We start from the raw sequence: 14221 nt of genomic DNA, 5'->3' as shown, positions 1-14221 counted from the left end.
ACTAAATTGGACAGCAAAAGCCAGCTGAATTTTGTACTACAGTACTGTGGAAATATGTGGTATGCTGGAATTTTGCAGCTGAATCGGAAACATTAACAAAGTAGGAATTTTATGTTACAATCTTAGAATTCTAAGTGAAATGTTAGAAGGGAGAAGAAATGCACTGCAAATGTAAGATCTGATTTACAGCTGAGTGTTTTAAATGAAGCTTTTACTGACTTCAGCAGGTTTTTGGATCATGCCCAGTATCCCCACAGTTCAGCACATATACATGAAACTCCATTAAGCCAGATGGATGCCATTACTGTTGATATTCTTAGTTACCCATGCGGAGACAAGGTATTTGTACTTGATATCATAAACAGCAAACTTCAAAGATATTCACTGGTGTTTCCAGTGAAACCACATCATTATTTCATCCTAGTTTTTTTTCTTACAAACTGTACCCCCAGAACTTTAGAATGTACTGACAGATGAAGACAAGGGAAAAGAAATTAAATTCAGGTGAAATTTGAAAAGTTGGAGAATTGATGAAATGGGGTGAAATAGGAAAGCTACTCTAGATAGCAGCGTTCACAGAAGAGAAGGTATTTGTGCTGTTTGTAAGAAGACTGGGTAGGGAAAGTGATGTGATGGAGGAATTAACATAAATTTTCTGAGGTTAGCTTGGTGGTTTTTGGAAATGAAGGGGGGAAAACTTTTTAAATGAGAGAAATTCAGATAAAGTAGCTTTTTAATCCAATAGGTGCTGGGTAACAGAGTTCTAAAACGTTAGTAGTCTTAAAACCCAAATAAGCTAGTCTAAAGTATCTACTTTAACTTGTACCAGAAAGTAAGACAATTTTGCATTTTAGTATTAGCTTGGACCCTACAGGAGTCTGCAGCCTGCGTCTCATTAAGGATTTCTTTGTGGCTCCCAACACTGTAAATGCAAAGTTTAAAAAAAAAACAAAACAAAAAACACCCTTCTGATTATTTTTGATAAATGACGAACATCTAAAATCCCAACAGTGAACAAATCCTATGTAAATCGCAAACAATATGTGATCTCAGAACGTTTGATAACTCCCCATTTGATATGTGCAATGCATTGTGTGACATGAATCTGTGTTTTAATCATGTTGCTAATAAAGTCTTGATTTTGAAAAGGAAAAGGAAGCTTGTGGCATTCCTTCTGTGAAGGGAAGCATGCATTTTAAGAAAGAAAACAAATTAAATGTGGCGTAAAATTGGCATAATTAAAGTGGGTTTGGAAGTGAAAGTCAGGAAGACAGTGGTACAAAAACACATGTAAAGTGTGAGGAAATAAAATATGTAAAAAGATTTTGATCTTTGATGTAAAAAGATGTTCTGCAGTAAACAAGTAAACATTACAAATCATTGTATGTTCTAAGGGATACAGAAAGTATGGTTTGAGGTTATTTATTAAGGACTGTCTCATATTCATGTGCACATTTTTACCAGAATGGCTCTTCCTGCTGTTTTGGTTGCCGGCCCCTGTAGTACTTTGATGCTGTTGCGAGTCTCTGTATGATATGTGAAGTATACGTCAGTCCTGTGAACTCTTCCTTCCTTCACTTAAAAGTCTCTTTTTCTAGACACACTAGTCAGGATGGTAACAGTGCCTGGAGGTATAGCTAGCTACTGCAGTAATAAAGATAGCGTTGGAAACAGTGTGTTCCTGAAGAGGAATCTCTTCATATGACTAACCTCTTCTTTTTAATTGTAGTATTCTAGAAATCATGACAACCTCAGGAAAAGAGAACTTCCGATTGAAGAGCTACAAGAACAAGTCTCTGAATCCTGATGAGATGCGTCGTAGGCGGGAGGAAGAAGGTCTTCAGCTACGGAAGCAGAAACGAGAGGAACAGGTACTGCAGAACTCTTCTCTGTAGCTACAGACAGTCCTCAAAAAAAGGCTTTTATTAACAAAGTCTGCCTCACTGGTTATCCCTAGTGGAAGTTTGTGCTTGCTAGCTTACTGGTGATTACAGAGCAGACTTCCTTGAGAGTGGAAACCAGTTGTCCTAATGCGTGGTTGCTCCTTGATCGATTGAAATCACATGTGCTAGAGCCTTGGTTCTGCCATGATTGTGGTGTAAGTTCATACTCTAGACTTGCTTTTGAAGCTTGATATGTTGAATAGGGAGTTTAAGGATTTTGTGCCCCCAACTGATTCAGAATCAAGAGAGATTCTGAAAACAATCACTGGTTTCCTGTTACCTCAAGAAAAGGCATTCTTTGAGCAGCGACACCAGGAGCAGTACGTTGAATAGTACTAGAGGTCTTTATCCTTGGGATCTTGTCTGGTATAGTTGGCCACCCTCAGCTTCCGCTCTGCCCTAGGTGGGTTTTTTTTTTTACAGTCTCTTGCCTTTGGGTCCATTATAATCTTACTGTCTTCAGCAAGAATTCAGCTTCTGGGGTCATCTCAGAGCCCAGTTTACAAATCTTTGGCCTCTAGTCTCTACCTTCCTGCTCTTGATTCCACTGCTGGTTGCTGGCTAGAAGCAACACTTTAGGAACTTAGCTCGTATCAAACTTGTAATTTCAGTTTGCCCCCAGTCAGTGGGGGGAGGAAGAAATTAGCAACTGCCTCAGGCTGAGCTCCCCTTGCTGCTGGAGCTGGTTAGCATCCCCTGTGAGGGACAACTCCCCCTCCTTCTTGTGACAAATATCCCTCTTTTAAGCTGCATTTCTCCAAATGGAGCATATTCTGGTGGTACATCCGACTGGCACTGCCTGCCTGCAGGAACGTTTGTTAATCTTTCAACGTGTAAGATGGGATCTGTCCCATAATAGATTCCCTCCCTGTGTTATCCCTCTGATGTATTTATAGAGTGTAATCATATCTCCCCTCGCAGCCTCTATGTAACTAGGCTAAACAACCCAAACCCCTTAAATCTTCTCTTCTAAGCTAGTCTTAGGAATGGAGAACCTCTCTTAGTAGCCCCTCTTTGCACATGTTGGAGAAACTGGAAACTTTGAGATGGATTATAGAATCATTTGAAACTGGAATTGGAAGGGACCTTGAGAAGTCATCATGTTCAGCTCTCTGCCCTCACAGCAGGACCAAACACTGTCCAACCCTGATAGGTGTCTGTGTAACCTGCTCTTAAATATCTCCAGTGATGGAGATATTACAACCTCCCTTATGTTTAAAAGCAAATGACACTGCAGTTCGGGCGGTTGAAACTTGTGGAGCTAGATTGAGGGCTGAAAGTAGCACATTTGGTTTTGTAAAACTGGATCAGGTCATCAGTCCATTAATGTCAGAGGAAGAATACCGCAAATGCCAGTGTCAGACTTTCAGAGAAAACTGGGGCTCATGGGGAGCAAGGGTTACAGATGCACCTACTTGATTTGTGTTCATGAGAGATTAGGAAGAAGTTGTCTTTCCTGTCCTCTACAGAATGATATTGATTATCTCATTCGTAGCTTATAGAAAATATTACTAAAGATAATGAATCAGAAGACAAATGCACTCCTCTTTAAAGTCTAGCCCATGTCTTTGATTCTGATCTCTTTAAGGATTAGCCAATCTGTGTCAGTCAAACACTGTAGTACAATTTTCTTTTTATCTTAGATGGGTTGACTGGTGGGATCACTTTGTAACCACTTGTTCTTGTGTTAATGAATATTGTGTAACACAGTAGTTTGGTGCTGGCACATATTGTTGTAATTAGTAGTTTTTCAGGTTCTGTTGGCAGATTCCATTTGTGCAGGTTCATAATTGGAATGTAAATGCCATCTCTGGCCTGGGGATACAGAATACGCTGGGATCCCCCTGCTCAGGGCCGCTGGCCTCCCTATCACCGGGTTCTGCCTGGTCCTCTGCCTGCTAGCCTCTCAACCTGGGGCTCCCCGGTCCAGTAACATCTGTGGTTCTGCCGCACTACAGATGTTGCCCGACCAGAGAATCCCGATTTGGTAGTGGTGCCACCTGTAGTGGCAAGCCCATAAAAGTACATATATCATTTATAAACTTAACATATTATCTTTGAATCTTTTAGGCCAGTGTTTCCCAAACTATGTTCCATGGCAGTCATGTTGTGGGATTTGAATAGGTGTTCCATGAAAAAAATTGGATGCTGGCAATATTTTTCCTTCTAAAATATTAAATATGAAATTACATGTGTATGAAAATACTAAGGTGTTTTAATAGTGTTTAGATTCTAGATCTATTAATAACAACACATTCATAATAGTATAGTTGTTATGCAGCTCGTGCCAGAACAGTCAATTTGGATTGTTTCGACATGAGTCGTGTTCAGAGAAATCATGTGATGCTGCAGCCGATATGAGGATCCAATTCTGCAGCATTATTCCTAATATTAAGCCGTATTGTGATCAAGAGATGCAAAAAAAACCTCTTCCCATTTAAAAAAAATCTGTCAGTTACTTATTTTTATTTTCTAGTAGTTTTTTGTAAAAAATAAAGAATTTATAAAAACACAAAATTTAAAAATATTTTTCCATGCCTAATTTGTCTTTCATTTGTTTTTCATAAAAATGTTTTTTTTAAGCTTTAAGGAATGTTAGTCCTTTTCTGAATATTGTCTTTTCTATTTTTATACAAAAGAACGACAGTCACCATCCTTCTTTTGACTGTTTATATTGATGTTTTATTTCGGGTTTGTACTTAATTTGTAACTTTTATACTTAATCATAGGGTTGCTAACCCTTTCTCTTATCAGAAGGCCATTAGTTCATTAAGATGATTTTTTTAACTCCTTTAACACAACTTTTGAGTATTACATGTAGCAATTTTTTGGTATGAAACCTTCTGCTCCCGACCCACCCTTCCTCCTCCCCTACCTGTGTTGCCTTCCTGCTGCCTCCATGTGGCTCCCCTCTGCCGGCATTTCAGGGCAGGGAGGGAGTGGAGGAGGAGTCAGGCGGAGGCGGCTGTGTCTGGAGCTGCAAATGGCTCTTAAAGGGCCAGATGCTGCTTGGGCGCAGATGGCCAGCTGGCTTTTAAAAAAAAAAGTGCTGGAACAACACTTTGTGGCATTCTAGCAGAAAAAAAGCCGTGTGTTCTGTCAGTATATTCCAAGCTCAAAAGTGTTGCATGGCTAGGTTAGTTTGGGTAACACCGTTCTGGGCTTCCTTAACATTTGTCACACCTCAACATAATAGTTTTTGAATATTTCATGTGCACTTGTCACAACTTATTTTTGCAGTGATTAGATGGACATGGGTGTCAGTGCTCTTGCCACCTAATATGCTTTTCTGAGTGTACATTAGCTTGGGATTCTATGCTGCTGATACTTTGGATTTTTTTTTCTTTTTGTAGTTATTCAAACGCAGAAATGTTGCTTCAGCCGAGGAAGAAGCAGAGGAGGAAGTGATGTCAGATGGAGGTTTTCATGAAGCTCAGCTGAATAACATGGAGATGACTTCTGTAAGTGAACATCACACTTTCAGAATTTCTGCATGCGTGTATGTGTGTAAATGGCTAGTTGATAGGTAGGTGGATAATGGTAGATAGTTCCATACACAGAGTTGGCACTTTAAAAATCAATGGACAGTTTCCAGATATCTCTCCAGAGAAACATGAAGGAAAGACTGGTTGGTTGATTTGCAAAGAAAACTGGGTAAAGTGTGCTGCCCAAAACAGCTCTTCATGGATTTTGCTCTTGAGGCTGAGTGATGCAGAGAAACTTGCCAATATATGATTTAAAATCACGATTTGTTTAGTTTGGTACAGAACCCACTAGTTACATTCTTTCCCGGAAACTTACTGGCATAAATCAACTTGGATATGATTGCAGTGTAAAGATTGGCAGAAGCAGGTGACAAGTGTAATAAACTGAGACCAGATTCCACAGTAAATAACAGATTTTTTTTTGTATTTGTCCACGTTTCAACCTTTATTATGGCAGTTATTTATAGCGACTGGCTTCCTTTTTTGTATAAATAATTGCATTGGAGGAGCAGAGAGGTGACTTGACATCAAGACGCTCCACTTTAGTGTGTCCTTAAATATTTAAGGTATAGACACTTGAAATCAAGCTCAGGGGTCACAGTTGACTGCTATACTCTTTGTGAGATGTGAGGAGTAAGCGAGGTCAACAGGTGAAACTCTCCCGCAGACCTTCCTCTGTATAGACAGACAAGCTAGCCGAGCACAGATACGTCGATTTTTAGCTATGCAATTGACATAGCCAGAATTGCATATCTGTGATTGGCCCTCTCAGTCTAGTGTAGACATAGGTTTAGTTGTTTGTGTAGACTCAGCTTTATAGCCAGCTAGTCTTTCTCACTCCCAGTCTATCAGCACCCCTTGCACCTCACTCTGCAAGTCTGTCTGGAGTTTGATTAGGGGCCCACTAATCCTAACCTCACTCTCACTCTAAAGACTAGCAGTAAAGTTACTGCCTTACTCTCATGTTATGAGCGACCAAATAGTGATTTGAGTGATTGCAAATATCTCGAATTAGCAACCATGGCAATCTTGGAGAGAGAGGTGAAATGTAACTCCCCTCTACTCCTAAGTTATATGGCAAGATGTAGACTAGTAATTCTTCATTAGTGGAAGTGCAAATCAAGACAAAGCTCTAGTACAGTGTTTCTCAGTTGGTGTTCCGTGGAACCCTGGAATCCCACAAAGTGAAATTAGGGGCTCTGCAGCCACAGCTCCCTGCCTTGCAGCTCTGTCCCTGCTGCTGCTTCTCTGCGGCTCCCTGCCAGTCAGTGCCCTGCCACAGCTGGTAGGTGGGGTTAGATGTATCCTGCTTTGTCTTGACTCAGACCCTTGGGACTCTAGAATCGGAAGAGCAGAGGTAGATTCATCTTCCATGCTTGTTGAGGTATTTGAGCAGGTTAGGGCCTGGGGGGTGTTAACCTGTGGGTGGATTTGGGGCTGAGAGGGGTTAAGCCTGGAAGTCGTGGGCAAGTTTGGGATTCAGAGGTGTTAAGTCTGGGGATGTGGGTGTGTGTAGAGGGTTGATGTGAACATTGTTCCTTCATGTTTAAGAGCCTGTCCCCAGGCACAATGTTTTCTTTGTCCTTATTTTATCTCCAATCCAGGGGTGAAAGTAATTTAAATTTTCCAACTGGTACAAATCATAGTGTGTGCACTCTTCTTAAAATAGGGGTTACAAAAAGTATGGTATGACATTAACAACTAAGGACTGTTTTGTAGTCACATGCAGTGAGGCTCTTGAATTATTGAATTATTGGTTTTGTAACTGGATTTGTACACACTTATTTTTGTGCACATTAAATATGATTGTTTAAAAATGTACAATTAAAACTAAATGTTGGTCTTATTACCTTGTTTAGCATTTGTTTAATTATTATCCTTACTTGTAGTCTACTTGTGCAGCTCTCTATATGAGACTGTTACTAGGGGTTCCGCAAATTTCTTTCAAGTTTAAAAGGGTTCTGTGGCCAAATAAAATTGGGAAACCCTGCGCTAGTATGTTTATCACTTCCATCTACCTCCCCTTAGAACAGGACTAGCTTCTCCTTCTACCTGTGACCCTGCATGTGTGGTACTGTGAAACCATTTTTTCCCTGGTGTGGACAGTCTCCCGATCACAGTTGAGGCACACTGATCAGAGTAGTGTGGGAAAGATAGCACTTCTGCTGTGATGTTCATGCTCAGGAATTCAGGCCTCAGGATTATGTCTTTCAACAGAACTAAAATAATTTATACTTTAAAAAAATTATAGGTTTGAGGTGCAGTGCTTGAAAAATGGCTTGAAGGAAACAGTGGCCAGATCTAGACAATAACTTATCCTAGCCAACCGAAGCTGATCTCTCGTACCCATAAATACCGTATATCAATAGCTGTACTACTTGAATCCTCAGCATCTTTCTGCTGCTAAGAGACTGCTGATTATATGATGGTTTTGTGATGTGGGAAAAGTCTGATAATTTGGCTCATATAGCTTAAAACAAAATTTGGATTTTGTCTCGCTTCTTACATAGACTCAAATTCAATAGCACAGTTTGGCAAATGTTATTCTAATATTTTCCCTCTGAATGCAATCCTAAATTTACTAGTTTGCTTTCCCTGTGTAATCCCAGAGTGCTGTCATCACCTCTGATATGATTGAGATGATTTTCTCTAATAGCCCAGAGCAGCAGCTATCAGCCACTCAGAAATTCCGGAAGCTACTTTCAAAAGGTGAGTACTGAAGCTACTTGGAGTAGTAGTAATGTTGTGTGTGTATGTGTGTGTGCGTGCGTGGGTGGTGGTGGTGGGGTAAGGGTTCACGGACAACATACATTTTATATATTCCAACTAGTAACAGGATGGTGGATTGTTTGTGACATGAAAGGTATCTTGGCACCGCACTCTTCAAACCCCTGCTAGTCTCACTACATATACTAGCATCAAGGCAGTAACACTTTCACAACATGTATAGGAACTTTTTTGAACCTGTTTATTCAAAAACTACAACCCTGCATCTTGAGCAAATGCCTCTGGAGTTTCCCACTTGATCATGTCCATCAGGGAGTGCTGGTTTAGAGCCTTTTGGAAGACATTGATTATTAAGACGACTTGAATGCCCCAGCTTAGAATAAAATGTTCAGTGTGGCAGGTTAAAAGTTTCTGTGGCTTTGACTGTTCCTGTCTTGCTGTTGTGTCCTTCTGTTTGGACTCTGATTCTCCCCCATCCTTATTCTTTATTACTTTAAAAGAGATCTTAAAAAAAAAAATAATTTCTCTAGTATCTGGCTTGCTCTGTTCCATGGCATTACTGATATAGCTCTTCGCTGTAATCAGTGTTGCGTGCTTCTGGGACACTAGCCCTCATCAAGGTCACAGTCAGCTTCTTATCTCCAACTGGATGGCTTCCCACCTCTGGGACTGCAGAATCCCACAGCAAGTTGGGCTTTAAAATTTTGTGCTTCTTATAAGGCTAAAATGTTGTTGGTGACCAACTGGTATGCCTTCAGCACTTGGGAACAGGTCACCTCTTGAGGCAGAAATCCACCTGTATTAGCTTTATCTTTTCATCCAGAAGAAAGAGATGGTCAGTTTAAAGTATTCCTTTATACTGCTTTTCATGGGTTTCTCATGCAGTGGGGCTTCTGGTACATGGACTGAAGCAAAGGAATAGAGAGTATTGTTACCAATGGATAGCCTTATAATTCAACTTGTACAGGTGCCATAGGCTTTCTTGTATAATTTGTGTGTGCATCCCTCAATCTGCGTCTTGGGTTCCCATCTGTAAAATAGGGATATTTTTCTACTTGGCAGGGCTCTGTGAGGGTAAGTCATTGGTTTATATTGTGGTAGCACCTAGAAGCTCTGATCAGGGTTTCGTTAGGCTAGGCACATGCGATACAAGAATCCCAGACCCAAAGAATTTATAATCCAGGGTAGCGAACAAGTGAATAAAACAAAGAAATAGAAGAAGTTGAAGAGGCAAGATAAAAAGTGAAATGGCCACATTTAGTCACCATATTCGTTATGTTTGGAGGACCTTAGCTAGGATGGTCATGGGGGACGGATGAGTATGCCGAATCAGGTTTTTAGGACAAGAAGGAACATTTGTGATAATCTGTTGTATAACATAGGCTATAGAATTTTACTTTGTAATTTCAGTGTTAAACTCAATGTCTGATTGAACTAAAGCTTCAAAACAAAAAAGCAGTCAAGCAGCACTTTAAAGACTAACAAAATAATTTATTAGGTGGTGAGCTGTCTTGGGACAGACCCACTTCTTCAGACTATAGCTATGGTCTGTCCCACGAAAGCTCACCACCTAATAAATTATTTTGTTAGTCTTTAAAGTGCTGCTTGACTGCTTTTTTGTTTTGATAGTATATCGACTAGCACGGCTTTCTCTGTGGACTAAAGCTTGTCTTTTAGAAAGATGCTCTTGATTAAAATATTTCAAATGGAGAATTGTAAATGGTTTCCAATTTAAATTTGCCAAGCTTTAAAATATAACCATTGATTTTTGTTGTGCCTTAGTCTGGGAGAATAAAGATCACTCTACTCCGCTAAATATTATAATCATAATCCATGATAATGTCACTTTGTATATTTCTTCAGTAACTAGGTAGCAGTCACTGGTAGAGACAGTGGACAGCTCTGGTTTTGGGGATGTTGAGCAACTGTTTGGAAAGTCTGAGCTTGGCACCTGGAGTGAAAGGGTTGCTTTGATTATAGTTCTGTTGATGTTCAGCATAGTATGTACCCTTGTCTTTGTTGCATTTTTTTCCACATAGAGGCTTTGGCATGTGCTGCCTTGTTGGTTCTGGCTATAGATCTTAGTGAGATGGCTCTAGTTCTTCCCTCAGGGGTTAGAATAATAGATGATCATCATCCCTGAATTGTCCTGTCTGCCAACACTTTTCTGCATTCTTCTCTAGCCAGAATATATGCTGGATCAAAGTCAGAGGTTTATTCTTTGATTTGACATTAGCTGTTTTGAGAGAGTGGTCCTGAAATGTTCATTGCTCCTCCTTGGGTCTTAGTCTTTTAATTAGACTCTCAGAGAGGGGAATGACATGATTATTATAGGACATGGAGTACGATTACTTAGATCGGGGCTGATGGCTATTGCCTTTGCAGGGCCAGAGAAACCACATTCTTTAGAATCCTATTTTGAATCTTCTAGTAGGTGGGTATTGCCGATAGTGACACAGAAAAGGCAAAAGTATTTATTGAAATTTATTATTCTGCATTTGGAGAGAAACAAGCTGATGTATTCATATCTTGGAATAAGAAAATACTTTCTAGTCCATCAGTAACTACGGAGGATGCTGAACAGCAACTGCTAACATTAAACATCTCTGATTCAACAGACGTGGGTAATATGAAGCAAAGAATATTTAAAAATGGCTGAGAATTTCACTCTATTGTTAGTGTTTATTAAATAAATTTTGGAATACTGGGAAAGTTCTGGAAGTCTTGAAAGAGTTAACATTGTATAATATTTCAAAATGGTGAAAACAATTATCTTTAACTATGATGTGGGGCATAATAAGGATAGAAATGTTGATTGGGAATGCCTTGAGTGCAGTCTATATCAGAGGGTATGGTAACATAATTAAAACTTTATTATTATGATGATGATGATGGAAAAAGGGTTTTATCAAGTAAACTTTTTGAATGAGATTATAAATATGGTTGATAAAAGGAATTGACATAACATACATACCTTTTGGTGTGGCATTTGACATTGTCCCATATAACATTCTAATTTTAAAAAAGTATTGAAGATCAGTTTAGCTGGTATTAAATAGAATAAAAAGTCATTAAATAGATGTCAATGCGTCTGTAGATGGGGAATAATTATCTTATGTGGCTGTTTCTAGAGGGGTGCTTGTTGTTCAGTGCCATTTAATATCATTATTAATAACGTGGAAGAAAATAAAATTGTGCTGGTCAAATGACAAAAACTGGTGGAATGATAAATGATAGAGGTTAGTTCTACAAACCAATTAGGACCGCTTGGTAAAGTGGGCTCATTTGAACAACATGAATTTAAGAACTACCAAAAGAATCTAGGAACAAAGAATGTAGGTCACATTTAGCAGATGGGAGATGGTACCCTGGAATTCAGTGACACTTAAAGACTTGGGATCAGTGGAAAATAACCAGTTGAACATGAGCTACTGCTATGATTCTGTATCTATGCGGGCAGACTCGATTCTTGGATATATAAGCAGTGGAATGTCAAGTAGGAGTAGGGGAGTGGCATTATCTCTATATCTGGTGTTAGACTTTTGCTGTAGAATAGTTTGTTCACCTCTGATGTCAGCACTTTCACAATGGATGTTGAAAGCTTGGAAAAGATTCAGAAGGTGCTACAAGAATGCTTTGAGATCTGGATTGTCAGCCTTAAAAAACTCAGCCTATTTTTGTTTACCTGAGAGAGCAACTTGACTGTGGGCTCATAGTGATTCTTGGAAAAGAGATTTCTGATTGTAGATGGCTCTTGATGCATTTTCTACTTGATGAATGAGATCCAATGGTTGAAAACTAAAGCAAGAGAAGTTTAGTCGAGAAATATGATGCCAAATGTCAAATGAGGGTAATCAGCCATTGGAACAAGTTTCTTATGGGTGTGGTGGATGCTTTGTCACTTGAAGTCTTTAAATAAAAAAAAAACAGATATTTTCTAAAAGATAAATTAAATGGCAAGAAGAAGTTATGGGCATGCTGCAGAAATTCCTGTGGAATGCTTTAGGGCCTATATTATTCAGGAAGTCAGGCTTTGGTTGTTACAAAGCTCCCTTGTGGCCTATACTATTAAATGAAGAGGAGGTGATTTGGGCTCTTTTGTTCTTACAGCAGCAAACAAACCTTGGATCTAGGTGATGCTTATGTAGTACAAACATCCAGCTGTTCCACATGTTAAAGTATAAATTTTCAGAGGTGGTATCGTCAAACTCTTGTTAATGAACAGTAGTTTTTCTTTTTCATAAATGATCGGTTGGTTTTCTGAATTGGTGTCTTTTCATGCATGTCCTCTCTCCTCCACACTTCCTGAAATCATGGTGGTAGAGTCCACTTTCTATTGCAGATATAAATCCTGGCCCTTGAAATGGGCAAAGTAACGTTGGTGTCAAAAGTAATTTTGTTTGACAAAGAGCAAAATTATCATAATGGGATTTTGATGTAGTCACTTGAGAATGTCCATGCAAAAAAGAGATTCTTGTATCTAATTTTACATTCTGTTTTAAACAGAGCCTAATCCTCCAATAGATGAAGTGATCAGCACGCCAGGAGTGGTGGCCAGGTTTGTGGAATTCCTCAAACGAAAAGAAAATTGTACATTACAGGTGCACAATATTTCTTTCCCTTTATTTTATTAATGGAGTTGACGATGATGAAAATTAATGTTGGGATGGGTAATTGCTAAATAGCAGCATTAAGCAAGCTACTACTTTCCTCCCAGGCTATGACAATAGAAACAAAATATTAACTCAAAAGGATTCCTGTGATGCTAGTTTGAGGTCTCTGAGAAGAGGCTGAATATGACAGGTTATAGTATGGTGGCTAGAATGGGACCATTGCTCTGACTTTTTGCTGTTTGAGAAGCAGGGTTTGAATGCAGGCCTGGAAAGGTGAAATACCAGTGAACTGTCCCACAGGGTCTTCCTTCTCCTTTGGGTAATTGCACATGACTATTCCACTTAAGGAAGGTGAATGTCTGGTACACAAGAGTTGGAGATTTTTCCTTTGGCATGACCTGCCAAGGTGGTACAGGTAACCCCTACTGCCTTTTGTTTCTGCACAATCATCTACAGTGCAGAGCCACTGTAAGTCCTTCTGAGTTCCTTCTTACCATTTCCTATAAGCAGTTGTGTAGCAGCATAAGGCAGCAGAGGGTGCATGGGCCACCTTGACAAGTGTCATTGATGGGAAAAAATCTCCATCTCTGGTGCACTGTGCACACCTGAAGTACAATGGATGTGTGCAACACATGTCAAAGAACACGTTAAATGAGCAGGTTAGTAACTGGTTTTTATGCTAATCCAGAATTAAGTATTTAGATCTGACTACAGATGACTCTCATGGTGATAAAGGTAGCAAATGTGAAACTTGAGTTGGTTTTGGAAAGTTAATATTGTCAAAAGCCTATCCACTGGGAATCCATCTCACTCCAGTTCATTGCAGCTGGATTTTTTTTTCCTGGTTAGTAGAAAATACAGAGGGAAAGGAAGAAAATATGGCCTAACCATACCAAACGTATACTGATTATTTGCAGTTTAGTTTAATAAAATACATGAGAGAATAAATGTTCTTCCAAAATTCATAAACTAACGGGTGCAGGTTAAATAGTGCATATGAAGTTCTGTACAGGCCAGGGTTCCCTTCCTGTGCAATAGAAGGGTGTGATATGTTCAAATCTCTTCACACAGTACTTTTGCGCTAGGTGGCCTCTACTCTCAGGGGAAATACTACGGTTTTGAGCATAGTATCCCTATGGATGTTCCACTCTCGGGCCTTGTTTAAACTTGCCTGCACCATTGTTCTACTTATAGCCCACAAAGCGCTTGTCTACACTAGCTCCCTACTTCGAAGGGAGCATGGTAAATAGGGAGATTATTAATGAAGTGCTGTGGTGTGTATGCAGCACTCCATTAAGCTAATTCTCTCCCGTGGCAACTTGAAAGCATTAAACTTCAAAGTGCCAGCTTGCACGTAGCCGCGGCTCACCCGCCAGTACTTCAAAGTGCCTGGGCAACTTCAAAGTCCCTTTACAAAATATTGAGGAGTAAAGGGACTCAAAGTGCTTTGGCA

At 39.6% G+C, this 14221-nt stretch overlaps 1 protein-coding gene across 2 annotated transcripts in view; it reads left to right on the top strand.

Moving 5' to 3' along the window:
* Positions 1–14221, top strand: part of KPNA1 (karyopherin subunit alpha 1) — a 72456-nt gene that overhangs the window by 14919 nt on the left and 43316 nt on the right. The window contains exons 1-5 of one of the 2 annotated variants that reach the window (XM_075001239.1): positions 322–339; positions 1730–1871; positions 5297–5404; positions 8038–8137; positions 12662–12756. In XM_075001239.1, coding sequence (XP_074857340.1) covers positions 1743–1871; positions 5297–5404; positions 8038–8137; positions 12662–12756 — 432 coding nt within the window. In that variant the 5' untranslated portion in view covers positions 322–339; positions 1730–1742. Of the gene's footprint in view, positions 1–321; positions 340–1729; positions 1872–5296; positions 5405–8037; positions 8138–12661; positions 12757–14221 lie in introns of those variants that run through there. The other variant, XM_075001250.1, reaches the window with a different exon arrangement.

Source organism: Carettochelys insculpta, chromosome 1, assembly GCF_033958435.1.
Source record: "Carettochelys insculpta isolate YL-2023 chromosome 1, ASM3395843v1, whole genome shotgun sequence".
Lineage (NCBI taxonomy): Eukaryota > Metazoa > Chordata > Testudines > Carettochelyidae > Carettochelys > Carettochelys insculpta.
This window is presented reverse-complemented; position numbering and strand designations above follow the sequence as displayed.